This window comes from Camelus bactrianus, chromosome 28 (assembly GCF_048773025.1).
Source record: "Camelus bactrianus isolate YW-2024 breed Bactrian camel chromosome 28, ASM4877302v1, whole genome shotgun sequence".
Taxonomy (NCBI): domain Eukaryota; kingdom Metazoa; phylum Chordata; class Mammalia; order Artiodactyla; family Camelidae; genus Camelus; species Camelus bactrianus.
The window spans coordinates 9,863,062-9,889,660 of NC_133566.1; the positions used below are offsets into that span (position 1 = coordinate 9,863,062).

Consider the following 26,599-nt stretch of genomic DNA (forward strand, 5'->3'; position numbering starts at 1 on the left):
CCACCCCACAGTGACCTCAGGGTGCAGACCAGCCTGCAGCCCTGACAATGGTGCACTCTGAGGGGACGCAGAGTAAGAAAGGACAGGATACTGGCCCTAGGTAGCTAGGTGCTTGTCAAAGGAATGAATTCAGTGAGCCCAGATGGTTGCTCCCTCCCATACATAAAAAAGCGCTAAATTTTTTAACTTGAGACGCATGATTTCTTTAACAGTAATCTTTAATGTTCCGACTACCTGGTCCTCCTATATCTCCTTCATCTCCTGGCCCCTCCCCTACCTCTTCGGAGCAGTCCCTCACAGCGATCTGAGAGGCTGTCATCCCGGCTCAAAGGGGATCACGTTCTCAGAAACGTCCACTGAACGAAATGTAACTCTCAGCTTTTAGGTGGTGTATTTTATTTCAGTCGACAGGGGACACAGCCCAAAGAACCGACAACAGGGACTCAGACGGACACTCACATACCCATGTTCACAACAGCCAACAGGCAGAAACAACCCAGTGTCATCGACAGACGATGGATAAACAAGGTGTGGTCCACCCACACAACAGAGTAATATCCGCCCAAAAAGGAAAAGAAGTCCGGACGCGCACCCCGATGGGGACACACCTCGGGGCGCTCGGCGAGGGCGGGCAGACAGAAGCCACAGGCCGCTCGCTCCACTCAGCAAATCCAGGGGCCGGGAGCGGATTAGGGTTGTTGGGGGCGGGGGGCGGGGAACGGGCAGCTAAGGCTTAACGGGTGCCGGGTACCCGCTTGGAGTGACGGAAAGCTCTGTAACGGACAGTGGGGATGGCTGTATAGTATTGTGAATATAGTCAGTGCCACTAAGTTTTATTCTTAACAACAGTTCAAATGGCAAGTTTGGTGTTACATGTATTTAACCGCAGTAAACAACGAGGAGGGGACATTTGTCAAGTGCCTGTATCTCACCAGACACCAAGCTAGAACCCTTTTACACACATTCTCTCAATCACAGATTCAGCCCGACTGCCGCTTACAGACGAGGATCCTGCAACTGAGATGTTAGGAAATTTTGTCAGAACCATACACGTGGCAGGAGTGACATCTGGACCAAGTCTGGCAGCTGTGAAACCCACACCCTCCCAGCTACACCAGAGCGTTTCAAGGATAAACTGGCTCAGTGAATAGACGGGTGAGGAGGCAGATTCTCTGTACAAGCCCCGATCTGTCAAGTTAGTGACGAGAAAGACCAAGTAGCAGCCAAACCCGAAGAACTAAGCGCCCAGACACCTTCCCAGGCTACAAAGAGCTTCCTTCCAGCCTTGTTGTTAAGCCCTAGAAACACTGCTCAGGGCACATCTTATGCTACGTCATCACACCGCTTCTCCCCAAACCCCCCGAGACTTCACACTGCACTCAAGACCAGCAGGCCATGACACTCCCGTCACCCTCATCCCCCAAACACGCACATCCCAGTTCACTGGACACCTTCTGAATTTCCTTCACTCGTTCGACACAAGTCAACGGAGCTCTCAGAGCTCCAGCCCTGGGGACACAGAGGTGAACGGGGAGGCAAGGTTTCCCCGCTCCAGGACCTCGCAGGATGGTGGGAAAGAGTAGGAGCGCCCAGGGCAGGGGGCCCAGGGCAGGGCACAGGTCAAACAAGCCTTGAGAACCAGCTGTCACTCAGGGAGAAGCAGGCAATGGAGGTTCTGAACAGAGGGGCAAACCCGACCTGCAGACCCTCCCGCTCTGTGACCAACCCCACCTTGAAGAGCCCCCTTCCCGCTGCTGCTTGCAGCTGTGAAACACACTCACCCTCCACCGCCCGGCTCGGTCACCCACCCCCCGGCGCCATCCCCGAGGTGACAGGGCCCCTCCTCTGGTGACCCTCGCTCGTGACCGCACTCGTGCTGCTCTGCTCGTGCTGGTCTGAGGTCATCATCTGGGTGCATGTTTATCCAGAGTTCTGTTCACTTTCTACCAATGAGCCATGCACAGTGCCTCCTGCTGCAAACCCAGCCACGAACCCTCTTTATTAACGAAAGATCAGTGGAAGTGATCAGTGATCACCCTCTTCCTAACTTTCTTTCTTGTCCCCGAAAAAGAGAATTCTCTTCTCCTGGTCACTATAACCCACCTTTCACGATTATGCGCATCTATATACAGATGTGTAACATATACACAAATATTAATACATAAGGGACCCCTCCCCCGTCACCACGGGACTATTCCTCTCAAGGTTACCATGTTCCTGAAGATCAGCTGCAAGACATTTTCATAAACACATTTAAGTCTCCAAGGAAATTCACTATGTAACACAAATCACATGTAAGGCACGGGATCCTTTTGGGTGAATAATCACCTCTTAATAAAGATTTTACAAATGCGAACTTGGTGCATTAAGTTTCCTTTAAAGACAGCCCGCTGGTTTTTAAGCAGTTACCGGGGTTACTGAGTAAGAAAAGGCCCTGCCAGTTAGAATGCTTTTTCCTCACCAGGGCGAGACCAAAGTTGGCTAACCACAGTGCTAAACAGTACACATTTGTTGGTTTGTTTTAAGTCCCAACACAGAACCTGAGCTAAAAACATTCAATGTCTCACAAAGGTGCATTACAGGACAGCCTCTGCAGGACCATCGTCACTACGAACATCTTCTTTGCAAACACAGGGCACGGCCACCTCCCTCACCGGCTCCTGCTATGAAACCAGTATCACACCGAGCTGCCCGGACGGACGCACGCTGGCCGCTGGCCAGGGAGAGAGCACCCGCAGGAAGTCTCGGGAGCACGGTGACCTGGCAGAGGGAGCTGCAGCTGCAACGAGCATGGCCAAAGGCCACATGCCAGCTCTGGCACCGCGCTGGCACGCCCAGACAAGTGTCTCTGAGGTCTGCTTTCCAACACTGGGAGGGCGGGTCCCGAGGGAAACAAATGGGGACTGGCACAGGGCTGGAGCTGGCTGTGTCTGTCCACATGTCCCCTCTCCGCTGTCTTCACCCCCTGCACACACGACCCCACCCCCAGGCAGCCCCCACCCCAGCGCCTCACCTGCCGGCCTCTGCGCTCCGTCCTCCGATACGGGGCAGACAACCTCCCTTGGTCCTTACTTGCTCTCCTGCATCAGGGCTGGAGGCGGGTTCTCATCGCAGTGAATTATCTTGAAAAGCTCCTGTTTCCCACCCGGCACAGAACTTCCTCATCGCAGCCCTGAGCTATATTTAAGCCAATGAGCCCAAGTGGAGGTTTTCCTGCCCTCGGGTGGACCATGTGACACAGCGATAACCCACAGTCCTGAAGCAATGAGACAACACCCCAAATGTCACAACTCACATCCTGCTGGGTTGCTCTCGATACTGCACTCAGTCAGGAACCGTACCCACACACTTACCAAAGCACTGCTGATACGCAGAGAAAACTTAGAAAAATGCACACAACTGGTCAGCACGGAAAGAGGTGAACTTTCATAAAGAGGGAGCCTCCACCTTTTGGGTCTTGACAACATCCACACGCTGGAGCTGATGGAGGTTCTTCCAAGCCTCCTCTGAGAGCGTCTCCACCTCAGTGTCTGGCATTGGTCTCATTCACCCCCAGGGCAGTGCGGCTGACTCAGAGGCAGGCAGAGGCCCCTGGGCTGAAGCATGGAGACAGCCCCTCCTGTCCCAGAGTCCCCCCGCCACCGGCTGAGTCACCCCCGGGGATGCCTCCCACCAAGTTCCACCAAAGAGGAATACAGGGTCTTTGGTGGAGACGCAGGAAGGACTTGGGAGCAGTGGGGGCATCTTCCTCCCTGAGTACAAGGGCTTCCCCGCCCAGATTCCCTGGGAACACACGGAGTCCCTAACAGACTGTGATAGCAGTCACTCTTCGGAGGATGACGGATCTCTGGGTTCAGGACCTCAGACTAAATCTGTAGAAACAAGAAGACAACCCATCACCCCTGCTCGTCTCCCCAGCACCAGAGCCTGGGTATCTGGCGCCTGGACAGCAGAACTGGGCGTCGGAGTCCAGGAAGGAGACTCGTGTCCGGGGGGTGGAAGAGCTCGTCTGAGACAAGCGAGGGCAGAGCAAGGTCTGTGACGCAGAGTCAGCCCCGTCGCACGGAGACCAGCCTTCAGGCTGGGTGCAACGCAGTCAAGTTCCAGCCAGAGCGTCCCTCTGCTCTGATTTATTTGCTCTCTTTTAGGGGAGAAGGGGGGACACGCAGAGCCAGTTTTCGGGGAGAAGCAGCCCCTCCACTCCCACCCATTCCCGCCGCAGATACAAACCCTGGAAAGTGGCCACGCTGACTTGGCAGAGGCACACCAGGGAGATCCTCACTGCACCACTGCTGTGCATAAGGCCCCTCGGCGGCAGGCAGAGCCTCCGGTCTCCCCTCACCAACACCCCTGCGCAGCAGGCGAGGGGAGCGCCAGCTCTTCCCTGACCTCCAACCCTCTCCAGCCCCGCCCCGCCTGGCCCCGCAGGCCTTCTCACTCACCGCGGTGCAACAGCGCCCTTTCCTGAGCTCCCTGGGGAGCTACATGCCCACGGCCCCCGCACACAGTGGCCGGCCCCGCACACAGTGGCCGTCTGGGCGAGTTCAACTGAACAGAACCTGGAGGAGGGGCTGTCACCTTCACCTCACAGATCAGGAAGGTGATGCGGGGAGGGGTGTGTTCACACGACTTTAAGGCCCCTCGAGAAGAAGTGTAAGAAGACATAGGAGCTAAATGAAGGCCGCGTCCTTAAAGGCAGGACGCCTCTCGGAGCAAGGAGGGCCTGTCACCCCACACAGCCCACAGCCATGGAGGGAGGGTCTGGAGGGTCAGTCCCTCCCGCAGACCAAGCTTCAGCCCTGGGTCCCCTGCAGCCCTGGCCCGGGTCCTGGTACAGACCGGCCTTTGCCATCTCTTCAAGGCCACGCTTCGGTTTCCTTCACAGCCTAACAGAGAGGAATCAGCTCAAACACTTTTGGCGGAGAACTCCCAGAATGGACACGGGTCCACTCCATAACACGTCCCATGTCCTTGCGTCTCTTCCTCTCTGGCCTTTTAAAAATTTGGGGTAATTTCAGCCAGTTTGGTTCACCCAATCTATCCAGTGCTACCGAGTCTCCATCTTTAAATATTTTTCTTACGTCCTTATCATGAAAGTCATTTACACTCCAACAAGCTCATCACCGTCTCCCCTGCGCTCACACTTTCCCTGGGGTCTCCGCCCTACTGCACTTGAGAAAACATCCATTTAGTTTACCAATCATCTCTCATTTAAAAATGAAAAACAAAACCCTTTTCAATATATCCTAATCATTGCCTTAAAGGCTTTGAGCTTCTAAATAGGATAAAAAAGAAATTAATAACACTTATAAGAGTAAAGATTAAAGTTAAAAACCCAAGCAAATTTGCACTAAATTCGATTTACAAATTTCAGGGCATTCCTAGAACACTCACGTGCTTATTAAAACTGTGTAAAAGTACTCTGTGAGTACTGTAAAAAAAGGTACTCTAAAATAGAAGTAGGTGCTATCATCAGAGAATTACAAGAACTTTTTTCCTTTTCCTTTTTTTTTAAACCTGCACCACAGTCCTGTGGATGTGACCCAGGATGACCCGGGGCTGAAGCTCTGTGACAAACTCTGTGACACCCAGCATCCGAGGTCCTGCCCGTCAAGTATGGTCCCACCCAGCATATGTGGTCTCATCCAGCACCTCTGGTCCCACCCAGAATCCCTGGTCCCACCCAGCATCCCTGGTCCCACCCAGCATCCCTGGTCCCACTCAGCATCCCTGGTCTCATCCAGCACCCCTGGTCTCATCCAGCACCCCTGGTCTCATCCAGCACCCCTGGTCCCACTCAGCATCCCTGGTCCCACTCAGCATCCCTGGTCCCACTCAGCATCCCTGGTCCCAACCCAGCATCCCTGGTCCCACCCAGCATCCCTGGTCTCATCCAGCACCCCCGGTCCCATTCAGCACCCCAGCCCTAGCCAACTCCATATCTATGCGCTCAAAACCATCCAGGTAACAAAAAATGCCCACAAGTTCCCAGTGGCTCCTTGGAGAACAGTTCTAGCCCCACTGAAAACTACTGACCCAGAGAATTTCTGAAGCCGTCGAGCTACCTAACAGCAGAAGCGCTGATTAACTGTCTTGACAGATCCACCTGTCAGGGTCTGATGACCCACGTAACAACAGACAACACAAAACTATTAAAATGAAAACAGTGTAACTAAAAAAATTTCAATTATAACTTTAACTTTTTGATCAAAGAAGTCCCCAACTTGCAAATATTTTCAAACTCAGACAAAACTGTGTCAAGAAAATGGCATCATAAAATAGGGAGCCTCTTCTCACCGCAGTTAGAACCCAGGAAAGAGCAGAGCTTGGCCGTAGATGCTCATAGCCGTGGGGATCTCTCTGAGCTGAGCAGGGTCCACTCAGACCCAACACAGTCAAGACCTGACAACACCACCGAGTGATACTGCTGACATTTGAAAACTATTTCAAAATAAAAGTGCTTGTGTTTAAAGGGAGATGAAACAGAATTGGGTATATGTGTTGTAAATAAGTTCGTACAAAGCCAAGTACAACAGTTGTGCTTTTAAATATAACTAGGAAATCAGGGCAGGGGACCCGAAATCCCGGGACCGGTCTGAATGTCAGCTCCGCTCCTTTCTCACCTGCTCCGAGAGCCGAGCAGCGGAGCAGCGTCTCCTGAGGTCCGTCTGTGCATCCGGAAGAGAGGACGATGAGGATGAAGGCCGCCTCCAGCATTGTGGGACATGAGTGAGATGGCACAGGGGGACGCCCACTTTACTTTTAAAATGTTTATTATTATTATTACTATTACTTATTTAATAGAGGTGCCAGGGATTGAGCCCAAGACCTCCTGCATGCTAAGCACATGCTCTACTGCTAAGCTATCCTCCCCTACCCCCGAGACATCCTTTTTAGTCCTGAGACACGACACAATGCTGTCACTGTCACTCCGGGTCTCCACGGGGACAGGGAGCAAACGCAGCTTCCCCAGCAAGGAGACCTCTGCACACACGGACTGAGGATGCTGTGGCCGGGGCCTCCGGCTGCAGGGACTGTCCCAGGAGCATTGCTGCCGGAAGCCAGGCTCCAGACGCAGGAAAGGCGGGCAGTGGCCACGTGGGGCTGCGGCTGGACCCTCCTGGTCCTCAGGGATTCATGACCCCAAGCAGGACGCTGACAGTGAGACAGAGAATGCTCCAAGACTGTAACCCTGACCAAACCACCTTTATTCCCAATGAAAGTAGACTGGCCCGTCCTCTGAGTCTCTGCCGTCCAGGATCCCGGGATCCGGAACCTCTCCGGTCATCAAAGCCTCTATTGTCACGAGCCGGCTCCACCTGGCCAAACTCCAGCCGCTGTCCTCACAGCCCCGAGCTCATATGACAGCAATGTGGCCATTTCCTCTGGTCCTGGAGCAAGATCTCGAAGAGAACCAAGAGTTAAAAGTGCTCTGTTACAGGGCAGTGAGCCCCGGGGGCGGGCACTCTCCCTGCGGCAGGAGGACCCGGGCAGGGAGGCAGGAAGTCCCGGGCCTGAGAGGCTGTGTCTGCGGGAGCCCAGGCTCCGGGACAAGCTGGTGGGAGGACGCGGCTCACACGGAATGGACCTCTCATTACGCTTCCTGTTGACCAGCTTGACTTTGCCAGCAGTGATTTCTGATGCTCTGGGACTGTCTCCAGGGCCCACCCTGATTAAACTTGGTTCACTTCTCAGTTAATATGGCCATGACACAGAAGTCTCAGAGAAATAATCTTAATTTTCCCTTGATCTATCGCTATGCCTTGTGAGCGGGAATTAATTTTTAAGACCACGCATCGTGGACAGGTTTCCTGAGATAAGCACTGAGACTTCTCTGGTGTTCACTGCTAAGGAGCAGAAGTATAGGCTGACCCTGCAGACAGTGGGCTCGGGTCCAGACACCCCAAGAAAGCAAGTATTGCAACAAAGCGAGTCACATGAACTTTCTGGTTTCCAAGTGCACGTAAAAGTTATGTTTACACTGCACTGAAGGGTGTAACAGTATTATGTCTAAAAAGATAATTTAACTTAATTAAAAGATACTTTATTGCCAAAAAAAATGCTAAACATCAACTGGGCTTTTAGCGAGTGGTAATATTTTTACAACAGTAACATCAAAGATCATGGACCACAGATCACCACAGCAAACAGAATTTGTTTGAAAGTTCTGAAACATGGCGAGAATTATCAAAATGTGATGCAGAGACACAAAGTGAGCAAATGCTGTCGGAAAAATGGCACCTGTCTGTGGACCCCAAATCCGTGGACGCTCAAGTCCCTTACAGAAAAGGATGCGGCATCCACGGGGGTCAGCACCCAGACTCCACACACCATGGACGGGCCCCGGGGGTACCAGGGCCACCGCGGTGAGTCCCATCGACATGTGTCAACCAGCACCTCCTGCAGCCCGTGGCTTGGGGGCATTTTTAGTGAGGACCTTCTCCTTAAAATATGTTTATTACGTGACGGAGGACACCCTTGCTCGGCCCTCCCATTTTCTCAGGCTGACAAAGCACTCCCTGCCTTCTCTGAAGTCCTGCCACCTCTCTACCCGGTGTCGGGCAGCAGAACTTTTCTCTTCTGTCTGGATGTCTCTCTAACACGCTTAGAACACGACACACTGGAAATCCTTTGGGAGGAATCCACCTTAGCTGTCTTTCCAGACCCAGCTGGGCGCTGGGTGCTGGGACGAGTGGGACTTGAATTACCTTTGTTTTTAAAAGGGGTGAACCGGTGCGGGGTGGCGAGTACAGCTCAGGGGTGCAGCACATGCTTAGCGTGCATGGAGTCCTGGGTTCAATTCCCAGGACCTCCATTAAAAAGTAAATAAATAAAGTAAAATAAGGCAAATTATATACATATGTTTAAAAGGGATGAACCACAATTAGGCAAAGCCCTCATATGACAAATATTCTTTCCCCTGATCCACACCCTTTTCTGCATGAACACCTCTGTTCTCCTCCTGTGAGGCTGAGTCAGGAGGCCTGACTCAACCAGGCCCTGCGGACCCGCTGCCCGGACACGGGGCCGTCAGCCAATGACACCAGCCCGTGAAACAGCCAGGAAGGCTCCTCCCAACAAAGACGATCAGGAGAACGTGACTAACACCCTCTTCCCTAGATCCGAACAACGAGTTTTCCGTTTATCTACGACTTCACAGCCTCCGATCATCCCTTTCCTGGACTTGGCTTAGTTGACCAGAGCTGCTTCCTGTCATCTGCGACCAGAAGGGCCCGGAGGACAGACAGAATGATGACGAGGACTGGGCACGTGGCAGGGCAGCTTGGCAGGTGGTCGGCCTCACAGACGCGCAGCAGCCCCGCAGCCAAGACGGCTGCTTCCACGTTCCATGTCCGGGAGTAACACGTGGGGACCTGGCCCGGCCTGGCACCCCACCCTCCGCACACATGGAACCATCCCAACAGAGAGGGCATGGCACACACCAGCGGGAGGCCCTTTCAAGGAGGAAGAAGCCTCACAAACGTTATTAGGGCCACACAGGAGGGTCCTGGGGCCGCAGTGAACCCTGACACCCGTGCACAGGTGAGAGGCCTCCGTGGGGTCACACCGGACACCTCAAACCAGGACCGCCTGCCTCAGCCGTGCACGGGAAGGTGACCAGAAGAAGCAGCAGCCCCAGAGAAGACACCTGGGAACAAGTGAACCTGCAGCCTGAAGGGCCGGGGGCGCACACATCTGAGGACTCCCAACGGGAGGAACTCGAAGCTGGAAGCGCCCTTGTGAACTCACCGCACGGTGGGCGGAATGGGCGCCCACCGGTCCCAGCTCACCCAGGAGGCCAGAATCAGACACAAATGAGAATACCACAGAGCACCATGATTACGAATATAGCTTCAAAATTCCTAAAAAATACCGCAAACATCTAAAAAGGATTATTCGCCACGATCAAGTGGAATTTATCCCAGGGATGCGTTTGGTTTAACATCTAAAAAAAAACAACCAGTGTAAAATGTAAATGACAAAAATCAAAAACCCTGATTCTCTCAATGGGTATAGAAAAAGGATTTCAGCACTGTTTTACCAAGAAAACACTCAAAACACAGGAATAAAAGATATACTTAATGGTGAAAAACTGAAAGCTTTTTCCAACAGATCAGAAACAAGACAAAAAAGCCCCTTCTATTCAACATCGTCCTGGTAGGTCCAGCCAGGGCACTTTGGCAAGAAAAAGGAGAGAAATAAAAGCATTCAGATTGGGAAGGAAGAAGTGAAACTATCTCTACTTGCAGAAAACACGATCTTGTGGACAGAAAGTGCTAAGGAACTCACACACACAAGGAAGGAACAGCATCCACCCAGCGAGGCCGGGAACCGCATCCAGGCCATGAAACCACCTTATTTAAAATAACCTGCCAAGCTGTTCCGGGCGAAAGCCGGGACCTGCTGCTGAGTTCAGCCTTCTCACCGGGATAACCATGCGCCTCTAATCTGCTTCTCTAAGGGTTCAAACCGCCCCGTTGATTTCTTAGCATAAAAGGGAAACGCCAGGGAATAAGAAGAAAACTGAAAAATAGCAACATTTAAAAATCGACAGATGAGAAACTTACCAGCAACGACCTAAATTAAACGATGTTTATTTACACCGAATATGTTCACTTCAGCACCTCCTTAAACTGAGGTCAGCTCCCTCCGGAGCCCGTGAAGTCCCGACGCCACTTCCTCACAGATTCTCAAACTGCTTTTTTGTTTGGTGACAGTGAGAGCTACAGTACGTTAAGAGTTTAAAGAAAAATCTAAAATGTGGAGTTTTAAAAGCACTTTGTATGCTTAGCATCATTAGTCATTAGAGAAATGCAAATTAAAACCACAATGAAAGAGCTGTTTCTCTGCCAGGTTCACAGCAGCCAGAAGGCGGAAGCAACCCAAGCGCCCACCAACAGATGATGGACAAGCAAAGTGCGGTCCATCCACACACGGGAATATTACTCAGCCTTAAACAGGAGGGCAAGTCTGACACCTGCTACAACACGGATGAACCCTGAGGACATCACACTCAGTGAAATAAACCAGACACAGACAGATCCTGTGTGATTCCACTTACGCGTGGTGCCTCGAGAGAGAAAGCAGATGCTGGGGCTGGGGCTGGGGCTGGGGGGCACGGAGAGTTATTGTTTAGTGGGTACAGTTTCATTTTTATGGGATGAAAGAGTTCTGGGGAGGATGGTGGGGAGAGTGCACTTAAACATGTTTCATTCTACACCGTGGGCAGAGTGTCGGGACTGCGTGAAGCTGCTGGGTCCCCAGCCCGTGTCTACGAGACCTGCCTGGTGTGGGAAAAACCACACATCTGGAGTCTGGTGGTCCTGGGAGAAAAGGAGAAACATGGGAGGAAGACTGAGCTGGTCCTGATCAAACCCTCACAAACAAGCCAAGTGGAGGAAGCCAAGAGCTGAGGTCTCCGTAACGTGACCCCACTTGAGTGAAATGCCCAGAAAGGCACATGTCCACAGACAGGACACATGTCACTGCCTGTCTAGGGCTGCAGGCGAGAGGCACGAGTGAGGGGCTTCTGGGCGATGGAAATGTCCTCATCAGGTGATGTGACTGTCGCACAACCGTAAACACACGCAACCTCGCACACCCACGGGGGTAGACTGTATGGACTGTAAACTACACTTCAAAAAAGCTGTTTAAAAAAGCTCTTTTAATTTTAGCCATTTTATGCTTACATATGACAAAGATGTAATCATACCATGTTTATAACTTCACATGTTGCCTTTTTTATTAACTAGAAAAGGCGATCATGATACCGTGACATTACAAAGCTTTAACAGCTGTCATTTTAAACACCTACATGATTCCACTAAACAGGTATTGATCCTCTACTATTACTTACGTATACAGTTTCAAACTTTCCACTAGTATAAATAATGCTGCCAAAATCTTTTTACACCAAAGTCTCTTCACATTCAGAATCACTTTTTCTTAGGTTGGATTTACAGAAGTAGAAACTGCGGATTACATGTTATAAATCATTTCAGACTTGATAACATATGGCCAAATTATTTTCCTAACAAATGTTAGTAATCTACCCTTATATCAGCGACATGAGCTAATTATGTGTTGAACAAGATGTGCTAATATTAAAGGCAGCGGATAATCTCTGCTTTAATATACATTTCTTTGATGAATCACTCATCACGTTGAATATTTTTATACTTTTGCACATTAGTCCTATATCCCTTATTGCTTGTACTTTGTTATTTTTTTCCGTTCACGTTCTTTCCCCTATACCCGCACAAATAGTTCCATATTCTGATCAACTCACAATACCAACGCTTTCCATACTGTTTTTGTTGCAACTGTTTTTTTCCCAATCTGATTTTTGTTTTTAATTTTCAGTTTACTTTATTCTTATTTAAATATATATTTCCTTTTGTAATTTGTTCCTAAAACTTCTCAATTTAAAAAGTACTTCTCATTCTAGAAGTCTGACAAACATTCGTTTCTATTTTACTTTAGTGTTTATCTGGCTTGATTCTATAAACATCTATTAAATATTATCCATCTGGAATTTCTTCTGAGTCACGTAAGGCTATACATTTTCCCCCTTAACTGCTAACAAATGATCTCACCACATTGGTGATCTGCCTGTTTTCCCACTGAAAGCCTTGTCTATCACAGAGCTCACATGACGCCCTGCAATGTTTAACCAGCCAGTGTGGCCGGGCCCTCCCCTCGCCCACCTCTTCCCTTCAGTAACTGCTACTTTTCCCCCTTTATTCCTCCAAAGAAAGAAACTTCAGGATAACTGTCAGTTTTACCAAAACACTTCCCCTTGGAAGTTTGACTAACAGTACTGAAGCTGTATGATAATATGGAAACTGAGGATGTTCACGGGGAAAAAGTGTTAACGTTTGATGTAAAAGGTTTAACCCATTCCCCTGGGGGCTTCACTCGTCCAGAAGAGCATCTCCCACGTTCGAGAACTGTCCTTGCCCTGATCCCTCAGGAGGAGAAGAAAACCTGTGTCTGCACAGAATTCCTGAAATTACATGAGGTTGAAATAAGCCTTCAAATCTATCTTAACGCCTACTGGAAAGGTCTTTATCAGCATTTATTCATGTATTATTTTATGGAAATATTTAAAGAGCTCTACTTCACTAAAGCAGAAAAAAACCCAGATATACCAAATGAAACATATCACATCATTATGTACTCACCTGACATGCACCTCGCGAGGGCCCATGGTGTGCTGTGCGTGGTCACGTGGGTGTGGGACACACACATGGCCCCCAAAAGTGTCAGAGCCTCTGCTGGACAACGTTGCATTCTCAGGACTTAAGATCTTTATCAAAATGCATTCAAAAAATCCAACCTGGAATTTCGACTTTGACCCCACGTGTTTAGCTAATCTCCAGCAACGCTTCAGCTAATCTCCAGCAACGCTTCCTCCTGGGACGCAGGATCCCGATGGAGCAACAGAAACTCCATTTCCACGAAGTTCCCGCGCCCCAGCCCTCCCCTCGCCCACTGCCCCCGCCTCTACCGTCTGGAACCGCTGCCACCTCCTCCTTCACAGAAAGCAGCTGAGCATCAGCAGAAAGAGACGTGGGTGTTTCTCACTTTAAAAATCAAAAGGGCTCCAGCTGGGAAAAGGCTTCTTTTTAAGTCTGGTCTCACGGTCCCAAAATGACCTCTGTGGGAAAAAACAGACCTCTGAAATTTTGAGGAATTGCTGCAACTTTTTTGCCTTTTGTCAAATTCAAAGAGGGCTCTGTATTAGCTCGAAGTCTCACTTTCCGCATTTCACCGGCGCCCTGTCATCACCAGTTACACTCCAGAGAGGAAAGCACTGACCAGCTGGGAAACCCAGGTCTAAAGCAAGACGGCGACAGTCACGGAGCCTGCGCACAACTGTGACCTGCACGCACCCTGTGACACGGCTAAACTGCCTCGGGGGAGGGTACAGCGCAGGGGTAGAGTGCATGCCTAGCCTGCACGAGGTCCTGGGTTCAATCCCCAGCACGCCCACTGAATGAATGAATGAATGAATAAATAAAACTGATTGCCTCCCTCATCAAAAAAAAAAAAAAAAGCTTAAAAAAAAGAAAATGTTTAAAAAAAGTTTTTTGATAAATAAATAAACAAAAGGCTAAACCACCTTAAACAGACATCTACAGATGTCCTGTGCTCGGTGCAGGTCTGGCCAATGCCCAGAATACAAGAGCTCTCACTCCCTGCTGTGAGTGAGCCAGCATTAAAAAAAAACAGGACATTAAGTCCAGAACCACCATTAAATTATCTCAGACATTAGCCTTGCACCCGCTTCAAAGCAGTATCACTGTAATTCTGGTCTCATAAAACAGACAACCTAATGTCCTATATGTGTAGCTTTAAAAATGTTTTAACATATTTTTTCATCGTTATCCTCAATCACATAAATATATTCAATCACTCAAAATGGGCTAAGTGCTAACAGAACTTTCCAGATTCAAATCAGAGCTGAAGCTCTTACTTTCTTAAACTCATTTTTGAAAACATAAAACTAGTCTTCAGCCACGTTTACGAAGGGTTAATGGCTTTTTACAAAAGCATCACTCCCCACACTCCTAAAACAAGGGCTGTTCATTTTTTGGTGGATGTATTACTCCATCTCAAGATTCTAATGAAGGCTACACAAAGTCCCCAAAACACGCTTCACTGTGACAAAAGCTACATTGTGCTCCAAAGGAAGCACCATTCTGACAGCACATGAGGACCCACGAGACTCGGTGAATTCTCATGTGGGCAGTGACCTTCCCACACACTCTCTGAATGAGAAAATCTGAAAGCTGTGAATGAATATTTGTTTTGTTCTAAAATTTCCCACTAGAATAACAGACAGAGGCAGTCAACTCCAGTCCGAGGAATCAGGCAAATTCAACCTATATTCAAAGGCTTTAGTTTCGAGGACATAAATCTGAGCAGGAATGAAGGCATAAGTCAAACGTCACTGGTCCTTCTTTAATGACACGCTTGTTAGCACATGTCCTTTTCTCTGTCTCTGCACCTACCCCGAGAGCCCGGGGCTGAGAGGACGTTGACCTGAGGGGAGTTCAGGCGTCCGGAGCCTGCGGCTGGCCAGGTGACCTGGGCTGGAGATGTTCTCAAAACCACATCCCAGGGATGCGAGAACCACATCCTGGAGGCCACCCAGTCGCGCCTCTCCCTACACTGTGCTCCGTGGTGACTGGAAGTGCTGCCAGTTCCCACGGCAGGCCACCCGGAGGCCACCTGGGCTGGGCTGAGCTCAGGAGCAGCCCTGCTCAGACAGCGTGGGCTCAGCCCCAGCTGAGCCCTTGTAGGACGGAAGCACACGGAGCCCAGCACCACGGACGCCACAGACCACACACTTCCCTGGGCACAGAGCTCACGTCCAGCAGGAGACACGGGGTGTGGTCAGCACACACGGAGTGGGGCCCGGGCAGAGCCACGTGCAAAGACGTGTCATCTGTCACGTGGTTCCACCAGGTTACCAAGAGTCACCAGAAGGAAGTGTCTCTTTTCAGAAGTATGGCAGCTAAGATGCAAAATGTCTTCAACAGCAACGTTAGAACATCACCATGTTGCAGTCCCCTAATGAGTTAATGATCAAGGTTGAAAGTCTGAAAAACACGGCCCAGGCCTGTGAGCTAAGAGGTCACATCTTCACACGTATGAAGGAAACCTGCGTTTCTCCATTTTCAGTAACACACATGAATGACACCAGCCAACAGTGCGTGATGTGCTGGGCATTGTTCTGATGCTTTACACGGAGAAACAGGTCTGACCCCATGGCAGACACACAAGACAGGACACCAGCACCTTGCCTTTGCACACGCAGCAGAGGCGAGTCAGGTGATCATGGTGGATGAGCGAGCAGCCGGGGTCCGAGCCTGGGCAGTTTAGCGGATGTGACGCCTCTGACCTCCATGCCTGCTCTCATCCCTCTCCAACCAATCCCATCAGCAGAACTCAGAGAACACGCATGGTTCCTTCCATCCTGGCAACGTGGTGGGGGTGCACCGGCTCCCGCAGGCCAGCGCCTCCAGCCGGAAAACCATCATCCCCAGAGTCAAGTCACCAGAGTTCAAGCTCCAGCTCCTTCCAGCGTCGGCGTCACACCCTGAGCACATCTTCTAATTTCAAATCTTCAATCCCTAACGTGAAAGTGAGGCTGTTGGCAATCATGCTAAGTCTTTCATCCGCTTACTGACATCTAACAGGCGCCAGGCGTCGCTGCCAGATCCTGGAACACAGGCTGAACGGAGAACAGTCATCTCCCTGAAGGGACCAGGTCTACAGCGGAGCTATGGGGACATGCCCTCACAAATGATGCAGCAGGGTTTACACGGCAGGAGTCACGGGGCACCAGGGGCTGGGAGAGAGGAGCGTGCGTCACCTTTCTGGGTGAGCAAGCTGGGGCAGGTTGCCAGGAAGCACCGAAAAAAGATCCCTCCTGAAACGAATCTCGGAAGACTGGGAAGGCCTCACAAAGCACAGAAATAGTCCTAAAAGCACAGAACACACCTCTCCGGGGCAGCGGGGGAAGGAAGATGCATCACAAATGGGGCTGGAAAGGTAGGGGCTGGGGGACAAGACAGAACGGCTTATGAATCCCAAAGCAGTGCACAAACAGACCAGGTGTTCAAGATAGTCGCCATCAAGGACCCGTGCCATCACTGACAGCCCAGTCTGTCCTCAGGGGACGCCATGCCAGACATGCCCAGCTCTGGACAATCTCGGACACGAGCCCTGAGAAGATCAGTCATGACCTCTGCTCCAGAAGCACTGATGGCATTTTAACTTCTCACTTCTCTCCATCCAAAATTTCAAATTCCAAACACTAGTTCTCAACTAGATGCTCTGCATCTGGAGAAGCCAGCCTGTGTTTCTGACAGAAGCTGAGAGAAGTCTGGGATCTAAAGGGTCCTTAAAAAAGACCTTTCAGGCCCCCCTTTTGGAGATGTGAGGGTCCAACACCCGAAAACCACTGTGTCGCTTCCTCCTGGACTCCATTGTTTCTGACGAAAAATCTGCTGTCTTTCCAATTCCTTCCCATAAACTTAAGGTGTCACCTTCCTCTGGTGCTTTCAAGGTTTTTTTTTTTAATGTCTTTAGTTTTCAAAAGTTTAATTATGATGTGTCTTGGCCTGAATTTCTTTGGGTTTACCTGTTTTTGGTTTGTTCAGCTTCATAAATCCGTAGATTTGTTTCTTGCAAATTTGGGAAAATCTTTAGCCATTCCATCCTCCAGCACTTTTCACGCCTTGCTCTTCCCCCTCTCCTTCCAGGAGTCCGACGACACAAACGTTATGTCGTGGGCGTGGTCCCTCAGGTCCCTGAGGCTTTGCTCCTTTCCCCCAGGCTATTTTCTTTGCTGTTCACTGTGTAATTCCTTTTATATATATATATTTATTATTGTTTTTTAGTTTGGGTTTTTTTTTTTTTTTTGGTGGGGGGAGGTAAGTAGGTTTGTTTGTTTTTAGAGGAGGCACTGGGGATTGAACCTGGGACCTCGTGCATGCTAAGTATGCACTCTGCCACTTGAGCTATACCCTCCCCCTTTGGTAATTTCTGTCACTTTATCCTCCAGTTCAGTGCTTATGCCCTCTGTCCCCTCCTGTTGAACCCATCCACCGAGCTTCTCATTTGGTTACTGCGTTTTTCAGTTGTTTCCATCTGGATCTTTTTACATCTTACCTCTTATTTCATTTGTTTCAAGCATCTTCACAACGGCTCACTGAAGCATTCTCATCACACCTGCTTTAAAATCTCCGTCAGATCACTCTGGCGGTTCCGTCTTCTTGGTGTTGATATCTAATAGCTGTCTCTTCCCTTCAGGATCTTCCTGGTTCTTGATATGACAAATGACGCTAATGAAATGTGCACATCTTCATGTTATGCTATGAGACTGGATCTCATTTGAACTCTGTGTTAACTGCCTTCCTCTGTCTTCTCTCTGCCGGGGGGCTCCCCTGTCCCTGCCAGATGGAGGAAGGGTCCAGGGTCCCCATCTGTCCTCCATGACACCCAAGGTGGGGGCATCCTCATTACTGCTGGGCCAGGATGTGGGTTCCCGTCCCCACACTTCCCCATGGACCCTGTGGCAGTGGAGGGGCAGTGATCACCAGCTGGGGAGTACAACATCTGGACCCGACTGGATTTTGCTGTCACAAGAGGGGGAAGGGACACAGTTTCTTCTGGGTGTTTGATTGAAGTCAAGCATTTCTTGTGTAAACGTTTTTTGTCTTGCTAGATGGTGTCTTTCCTGGACCTCTGGCCAGAGACAGCAGTCTTCTGTCGGACCTTTTTTTTGGTCTGCACCCACTGGTGTTTCCAGCCAGCCGGACTCTTTAGCTCCAAGTCTGGGACACGTCAGGTGAAAAGAAGGCCTGCTGTCTGTCAGGCCCCACTGTCCCCCGTCCCCGGCCAGCGTCTCAGGGTCTTCTTACGCTTGCTTTATGCACAACGTCCAGCATTTTCCGCTGTAGTTAGTGGGAGGGATAGGATTCTTATTCCCAGGTTCTTACATATTAAATGTGGGGAAAAAACGTAAAGAGTGATATTTTGTGACATGAAAATTACATGAAATGCAAATCTCAGTGTCTATCATTAAACGTCACTGGGACACAGCGGGGCTCCCTTGCATGCTGTCCCTAGCTGCTTTCACGCTACAGCAGCACAGCTGAGCAGAGGAGGAAATATTCACCGCGTGGTCCTTCAAGGGGAAGGAGCCAGCCCCGATCGAGGGCCCTGATCAGCAACAGCTGCTGATGTGACAAAAAGAGACAGACCGACACCACCGCCTCTGGGGAAAGGACCAGCACCGTGTCTCACACGGTCACAGTGGTGTCGGCGTCGAACCTCAGTCTGACCTGGCTTCCCGGAGACCTGGAGGTCCAGGCTGTGTTCACACCAGCTCGGAGCCGGTGTCTGCTTCTGCACTGTCCTTCTCTCGGGGGCGCACAGTGAAGTCTTCAGAAGCTCCGACCATGAAACAGCACAAGAGAAGGAAAGCAGCCGTCTTCCAGTAAGACAGTGCGGAGATTTGCCAAAACAAGTATTTCTAAAGCCACCCTTCTCACTAATTTGTTTTTTTGGAAAATAATTACAAAATACTTAATGTTGACATACAAAAGGCGTATTAAGTTTCAAACACAGCCAACAGCAATACACTCTTCAAGGTCTTCAATAACTTTGAAGGGTGCAGAGTGGTTCCGAGACCAAGAAGTTTGAGAGCCGCTTCTTCACCTCCAACTACCAACTTACACACATTACAGGAGCAAAGAAGATGTTAAGCTAATCCAAGAGGGTGCAATCTGCCAAGTCTAGACTGTAGGAAATCGTGCTAGACAAACAAACCATTTCTTCAACAAAAAAATCACAAGAGTAAGAAGAGGGTGGGAAAGGATGGAAGGGGCACCTAAATGTCCAAAGAAACTAAAGTGCTTAGCAAGCTATCAAAATGTATGAACCTCATTCAGATCCCAATTCAGAAAAACTAAAATAAAATAAACATTTGAGATAAAATAAAACGAACATTTGAGATAAAACAAAAACTGACCACTAACAGGATGGTTGATGACACCAAGGAATTACGAGTAACCTTTTTCAGGTGTGATAGTGGAGCTGTAGTGAAGGGTTCACAGGAAAATCTCCGCCACACGACACAGGGAGAGCCAAGTGAAGAGACCGGCCCCGCTGACAGGCTCCCCATCAGGCAGGGGTCACTAGGCTGAGTGGTAGGACGGGGCACACACCCTTCCCACCTCCCTCAGGGCGCACAACTCAGAGCCCGGAGTATCTGCAGCTTCCCAAGCTCCAAGTCAAACGTCACTGTAGACTCATCAAGAGGCTCCGTCGTGAAAAAAGAGGCAGGAAAAGGACCCATCCCCTCCTGGGAGCTCCAGCGTGGAGGCATCTGACGAGATGAAACAAGAGATGAAGTGACATCACAGGCGGCGGGGGACCACGGCTGCCAGAGGGGGTGCAGAACCAGGTGGAAGAGACTGCAGCTCTGGTGTCTCAAGTACTTTAAAATGGAAGTTTTTGGAGGACAACGTGGCAACAGGCCAGCATGTAATGCAGATGACAACCTGCGGGTGGGAAACCACAGCTTAAAGCATAAGTTTGAGAAATGTAAAATCGTTTGAGATGCTTCTCCTTCTGTTTAAGTGCAGCCCTAGCTGAGAGCACGACCTACAAGGATGTGTATCTCAACGACCATCTGAGCAGCAAACAGCAGGTGACCTTAGGCAGAGGCTCCTGGGGTGAGGCTCCATCTTCGCTCCCTGATCTCCACCAGCCGTGGCCGCTGCAGCTCCTCTGACCAGGGGAATGGGCAGGAAGGCCCCCGGAGGAAAGGGATGGTCGCTCAGTGTCCCCACGTTCAGCAGGAGAAAGAGTTGCCACAAAGGGAGGGGGCCATAATCATCGAGACGGCACAGCCCTGACGGTCCTCTCAGCCCCCAGGACCCCCGACAACCGGAGCCAAAGGCGTCTGTACCACCAAGTGTTCATCAGTCTCCCTAAACCAAGAGCCCAGCATCCTCACCACATGAGCAGGCACAGAGCACAGAAGACCTGCGAAGCCCCTCACTGCACGACATCGCCCCTTCCTAACACCCTGGCATCCTGCCTGGAACAATCCTTACTGGCAAAAGTTGCTTTTCCACAGTGGTTCTTCAAGTCCCACTGGAACTCCCCAAACCTAGAAAGCACATGCAACAACAGGCGTTCAGCACACGCTTCTCAAGAACTCGTGGTATAGACTCCTTTCTGCATATTCCAGAAGTCTGCATTTCCGAAGCTTGTTCCGTACTAAACATCACAGCTGCTTTCAAAATGCCTCCAGGAGGCTCCCAGCAGTCGCTGGGCCCTCTGCCTGGGGTGCAGGGTCCCTGCTGTCGCGAAGACAGCTGTGGGCACAACTCCCCGCCCGGGAGCGCTGACCAGGGTGCGACGACGAGAACGTGACCAGCTCCTCGCCTCCACGGACCTGCATGAAAGAAGGCCGCTTTCTCTTCTAAGTGTCCCTGGTGACAGCGGGTGTTTCCCAGCCACTCTGGAACGTCCACCAGTCCCTCAGAAAGCAAAACACGAATCACCACACCACCTGGCAACTGCTCTCCCAGACACTTATTCCAGAGACAGGGATGCTTGTGGTTACACAAACACCTGTCCACAGCGTTCACATAGCCTTATTATTAACACTGGAAACCAGAAACAGCCCAGATGTCCTTCCCCAGGTGAACGGTTAACTGTCCTACACCCACGCATGGAGTACGACTCAGAAAGAAAAAAGGAAAGATCACAATACACATAATAGCCTGGATGAACCTCCAGAGAATTCAGCTGAACTGATCCCAAGGCAATCGCAAATGGTTAAGTACATATGATTCCACATTTCTGAAATGATAAAATTTTAGAATGCCAGACAAATGAGTGCTTTAAGGATCAGGCGAAGGAAAACACGGAGGAAATGGCAACTGGAGGGACCCTTGCGGTGACAGGACTAACTGTCCTCTAGCTGGACTGTGGTGGAGGAGGCAGGTGCCTACACTGTGATAAAATCACACAACTACACACAAAGGACTGCGGGTAAAGCCATGGGGAACCGAATAAGGTCGATGGTTGTACCGCCGTCAGCATCGCAGCTGGGATCGTGCAATACAGTTCTGCAAAATGCTACCAAGGGAGGAAACTGGGTAAAGCACACACTGGATCTTTCCATGTTATTTATCTATATTATTACAACTGCATGTGAGTCTATGGTTCTCTCAATAAAAACTTCAATTTAAAAAATGTCCAGCTGTGTTCACAGCAGCAATATTTACAATAGCCAAAAGGTGGAAACAACCCAAATGTCCACTGAAGGATGAATGAATAGACAAATGAATGGTATACACATACAATGGAATGTTATTAAGCCTCAAAAAGAAAGGAAGGTTTCTAGGAAGACCAGAAGGAAATACTGGAGGATAAAGTAGGCGGGAGGATGTTCCAGGTGCTCAGGAACCCCCTTACTACCTAAGGAAGCAACCCCCCCCACCACACAAAAAAGAAAGGAAATCCCGACACCGGCTACAGTATGGATGAATGAAGCTTGGGGACATTAGCTCAGTGGAATAAGCCCATCACAGAAGGACAGATAACTGCATGATTCCACTCAAGTGCGGCAACCCTCATAGAATATAGTCAAAACCAGAGACAGATAATGACAGCAGGGGTTCCCGGGGCTGGAGGTGGGGGGGGATGGGGAGTTGTTTAATGGATACGGAGCTTCAGTTTCACAAAATGAAAAGAGTTCTGGAGATGGACGGATGGTGACGATGGCTGCATGACATCAAGAATGTACTTAATACCAAAAAAAGGGCAGGGGTTGCTAAGGGAAAATTCAGGATGGGAAGCACATAGCACCAGGAAAATAGCTGATGGAGGGTCTTAAAAGGAAAAGGTTACACTCTGTACTCATGCTGTGTATCCACTGTATCAGTATTCTTTATATCTTACATATATTTTAAATTTTGTACTGACTTAATTTTCAATAATTTTTTTTAAAACAAAAAAATCTTCATGAAGCAGACAAATGATGAATGCTATTCAATCTCAACCCCTGACCCACTGGTCCTTTCCTTGAGATGAACAGAGCACGTGGGCGGCATTCCACAGCCACAGTCCGCAGGGACAGCCCTGGGGGCTGCGAGCCACAGTCCGCCGGGACAGCACTCCAGGCTGAGAGCCGGCTGACTAGATGCTTTTTCATGGTCGACCATTTTTACCGGAAAGAATAACAAACTCCGTTTTTAGACTTGTATTTGGCAGACATTTCATGAAATTAAACAAAGCGAGTCTGTCACTTTGAGGAAAACAATTGACAATGGTTTCCTACCAATAATAAAAATCAGGATTTCAACTGAAAATTAGAATGCTGGAAAGCTTGTATCCACCACCTTGAGCTTGACAGCTTCTCAAACTTAAAAGAGCTTCTAAGTAGATCGGTGGTGATATGAAGAAATGTTATTTAGTGATACTGTATAAAGAGATGTGTCCACCTTCGGAAGAGCTGCCTAACTCAGTTTATCAACATTTTCCAAACGACAAACACAGGTTGTTACAACTGGGAACAGGCCCCTTTACACTGCAAGGCAGTGAGCTCTGGTGTTAACAGGGCTTCGGGTTCCACGTCCAAACTAATCTTTAAGAAGCGAAGGCCTGTCTAGTTTTGGAGCAATAACTGAAAATATCCACAATTACATGGAAAAGCTATTAAAGTACACACCTCCCCTTTCTAACCGCATGTCTGTGTACCAGCAGATTTTCTCAGAGTTCCATCAAAACATACCGCAATGGACTGAAGACAAAGCAGAGGAAAACGCACTTAAGAGATTTGGAAAACATCAAGGAACGGCACTTGTCGGACTATTTTTTTGTTTAGAAAAATACTGTTTTTATAAAGCATGCGTTCTGTATGTTGAAATCACAATTTATTTCACGTTTAATGAATGAGTAAATGTACTTCAAAGTCCCAGTTTCGTTTCTAATTCGGTAAATCTCTAGCCGTGAGCGGTGCTCGCCCCCACACACGCCTCTCGCTACCCGGAGCCGGGCTGGGAGCGCCCAGCGGGCGGAGCGCCGGGCCGGGACGCGGTCCACTCGGCCCGCCGGCTCTGCAGGCCCGTCTGCCCGCCGCCGTAGGGAGGGGCCGGCAGCGTCGCCGACGTGGCTCCCGCTTGGGCTCCGGCGGCGGCTTCCACGTCGGCGCGGCCTTACCTGTTGGTCATTCCTGCCGCCACGCCAAGCATGTCCGGAGGCTCAGTGATCCCGCACCGCGTCCCCGGGAACCTGCACAGACCCCTCGCGCCGCTCCCGCCGCTCCTCTTGGCTGCGCGGCCCGGCAGGAAGGGGAGGTGCGGGCCGGGGGCGGGCCCGAGTGGCCACGCCCACAAGGCCACGCCCACCGAGCCGCCCTGGAACCGCCTGTACCGGCGCTGGACGCGACCACGCTCCGCCCCACGGGCTGAGGCCCCGCCCCCGAGCCGAGGCCACGCCCTCCTGGAGGCAGGCCCTGGTCCCCAGGGCCGCGTCACCGTGTCGTAGCGGGGGCGGACGGCAGTGTCTGTCCGGATGTGAAAGACACCTCTGCTGAGACCCGGTTCCGCGCTGTGAGTGGCCTCTCGGAGCCGCAATGTTTAGGCGCGGTTCTCTGGTGGCCGTTCCGGGAACCCCGTGAGCCCAGAGGCGACGCTGCCCCTCAAGGGGACGGGGGCGAGGAGGGGCGGGAGTGCGCCCAGCGGAGCAAGACCGGCCACAGCCTGGGACCGCGGGGCGGCTCAGGGGTGCAGGCGCCTTCCTGTGGGTCTGTGCGCTTCGGCATGTGTTTTGAAGTCCCGAGTGCAGGGGGCTTTACAAGGAACCGGGAGAACACGGGGTGGGGTCGGGGGGCAATGTAGTTTTGTTTTTAAGAGCAACTGAGAAAGTTTGTTTATCCAGGACAGTAATTAGCTGTCATGGTTTCTACCTATAATGCTACACCGCTGTTAATAAAATAAGACTAGCCAACAAGCATATGAAGAGATGCATAATGTTATAAGTCATTAGGGACATGCAAATTAAAACCTCAGTGACTCACTGTCTCATGCCCAACGGGATGCTTCGTGTAACAAGCAGGACCCTAGGGGCCTTCCTAGGACAGACGCCCCCCACCCCACATCTTCTGCCTGTCTCCTGTCCCTACAAAAACTTAAGCCAAAGAATAATCAGAGAAATGAAAGGAAAAAAAGCAGAAGAAAAGCAGTCAAATAGGACAAAATAATGGTTTAGTCATTAAACCAAGTCAAGGACCTTTAGTTCCTCCACAAGGGCTGTAGATAACATTCTAAGCCATGTCCTTTGAGCTGTCTTGTAGCTACTGGAACCCCCACCAGGTGGAAGAAGTTAAGTGCATGATGACAGAATGTAGCCATGACATTAACTGCTCTGTCTTACACAATTTTGTCTTACACTGAAGATTAACTGTACTTAAAACAATCAATATGATGCTGATCAGACCACCACATGGCCAATTTCAGGATGACTGTCAGAACTGACTGTGCTATTCTGCATGTACCCCCATCCCATCTGTGCACCCCTTAAACTCCTCTTTAAAAACTCTTGCCCCGATCAACAATGAGGAGCTGGTTCTTTGGGACATGAGTCTACCTTCTCCCCAGGATTGCCAGCTTCTTTTACCCAACACTTGTCTCTCAGTATCGGATTCTTGAGTGACTGCAGGCTAACCTGGGTTCAATACCACTGCTATCAAGTGTTGACAGGAATGTTGTGTCATTGGGGAAGTTGGAACCCTCCTGCACTGTTGATGGGAATGTAAAAATGGTGCAGGGGATGGTATAGCTGAGTGGTAGAGTGCATGCCTAGCATGCACAAGGTCCTGGGTAACCCAGTGCCTTCATTAAAAATAAATAAATAAACCTAATTACCGCCCCCATCCAAAAAATTTTTTTTAAATCAAAAAATAAAATGGTGCAGCCACTGTGGAAAACAATATGGAAGATCCTCAAAAAACTAGAAATACAACGCCCATGTGACCCAGCAAGTCCACTCCTGGGTATATGTCCAAAAGAATTGAAAGCAGGGTCTTGAAGAGATATCTGTACCCCCATGTTCATTACCAGCACTATACACAACAGCCAGAGGTGGAAACAACCCAGGTGTCCAAAGGACAAATGGATAAGCAAAATGTGGTCCATCCATACAATGGAATATTACTCAGTCTTAAGGAAGGAAATTCTGACACATGATACAGCAGGGGTGAACCTTGAGGACAGTATGTTGAGTAAAATCAGCAAGGCACAAAAGGACAAATATTGTCTGATTCCACTTATATGAAGTCCCAGAGCAGTTAAATTCAAAGAAATAGGAAGTAGAATAGCGGGGGCCGGGGGAGGGAGGGAGGGAAGGGAGGAGTCTCGATTAACGGGTCGAGTTTCAGTTTTGCAAGATGAAAAAGCGCTGGACGCTGGTTGTACAACGTGAATATCCTCAAAGCTACTGAACTGCACACTTTAAAATGCTTAAGATGGTCAGTTTTATGTTATACATATTTTACCACAGTTAAAAAAAATAATAAGGCAGATGATATGTGGTAATAAAGAATGATCTCCACAATCTATTTTAAGTAAGGAAATAAAGCAAGGGGAAATGTTCCTTTAGTAAGTTGCCATTTGAGGGAAGAGCGCACACAGACACCACACACACACACACACACATACATCCCTTCTCTCTCACACACACAGCTTGTATATGCAGAAATATAAGATATGCAAGAAACTAGAAACAGAAATTGAATCTGTAGAGGAGCCAGGGATTAGCAATGAGGGAGAACACGCACATGAAATATATTTCCTTAAATGGAGTCGTGTAACTTTAAAAATTCAAATTACAAGACAGTAGTAATCTAAGAGATTTATGCGATCTGCTGAACTGTATGGGATAAGTTAACATTTTTATACAGTGTATGATTTACAACTGCTTAAATATCAACAATAGTTCTGATTTGTTTGGAGAGCAACCTGTGTGCTCTTTTTCTGCATTTCTGTTTTCCAGAAAAGAATAT

The 26,599-nt window shown here is 49.7% G+C and overlaps 1 protein-coding gene across 2 annotated transcripts in view; it reads right to left on the minus strand.

Annotated features, from left to right (window-relative positions):
- The window catches only part of LIMS1 (LIM zinc finger domain containing 1), a 73,925-nt gene extending 50,011 nt beyond the window's left edge, over nt 1–23,914 (minus strand). The window contains exon 1 of one of the 2 annotated variants that reach the window (XM_074354493.1): nt 23,758–23,914. In XM_074354493.1, coding sequence (XP_074210594.1) covers nt 23,758–23,789 — 32 coding nt within the window. In that variant the 5' untranslated portion in view covers nt 23,790–23,914. Of the gene's footprint in view, nt 1–3,013; nt 3,158–23,757 lie in introns of those variants that run through there. The other variant, XM_010959115.3, reaches the window with a different exon arrangement.
- Between the last annotated feature and the right edge of the window lie 2,685 nt (nt 23,915–26,599).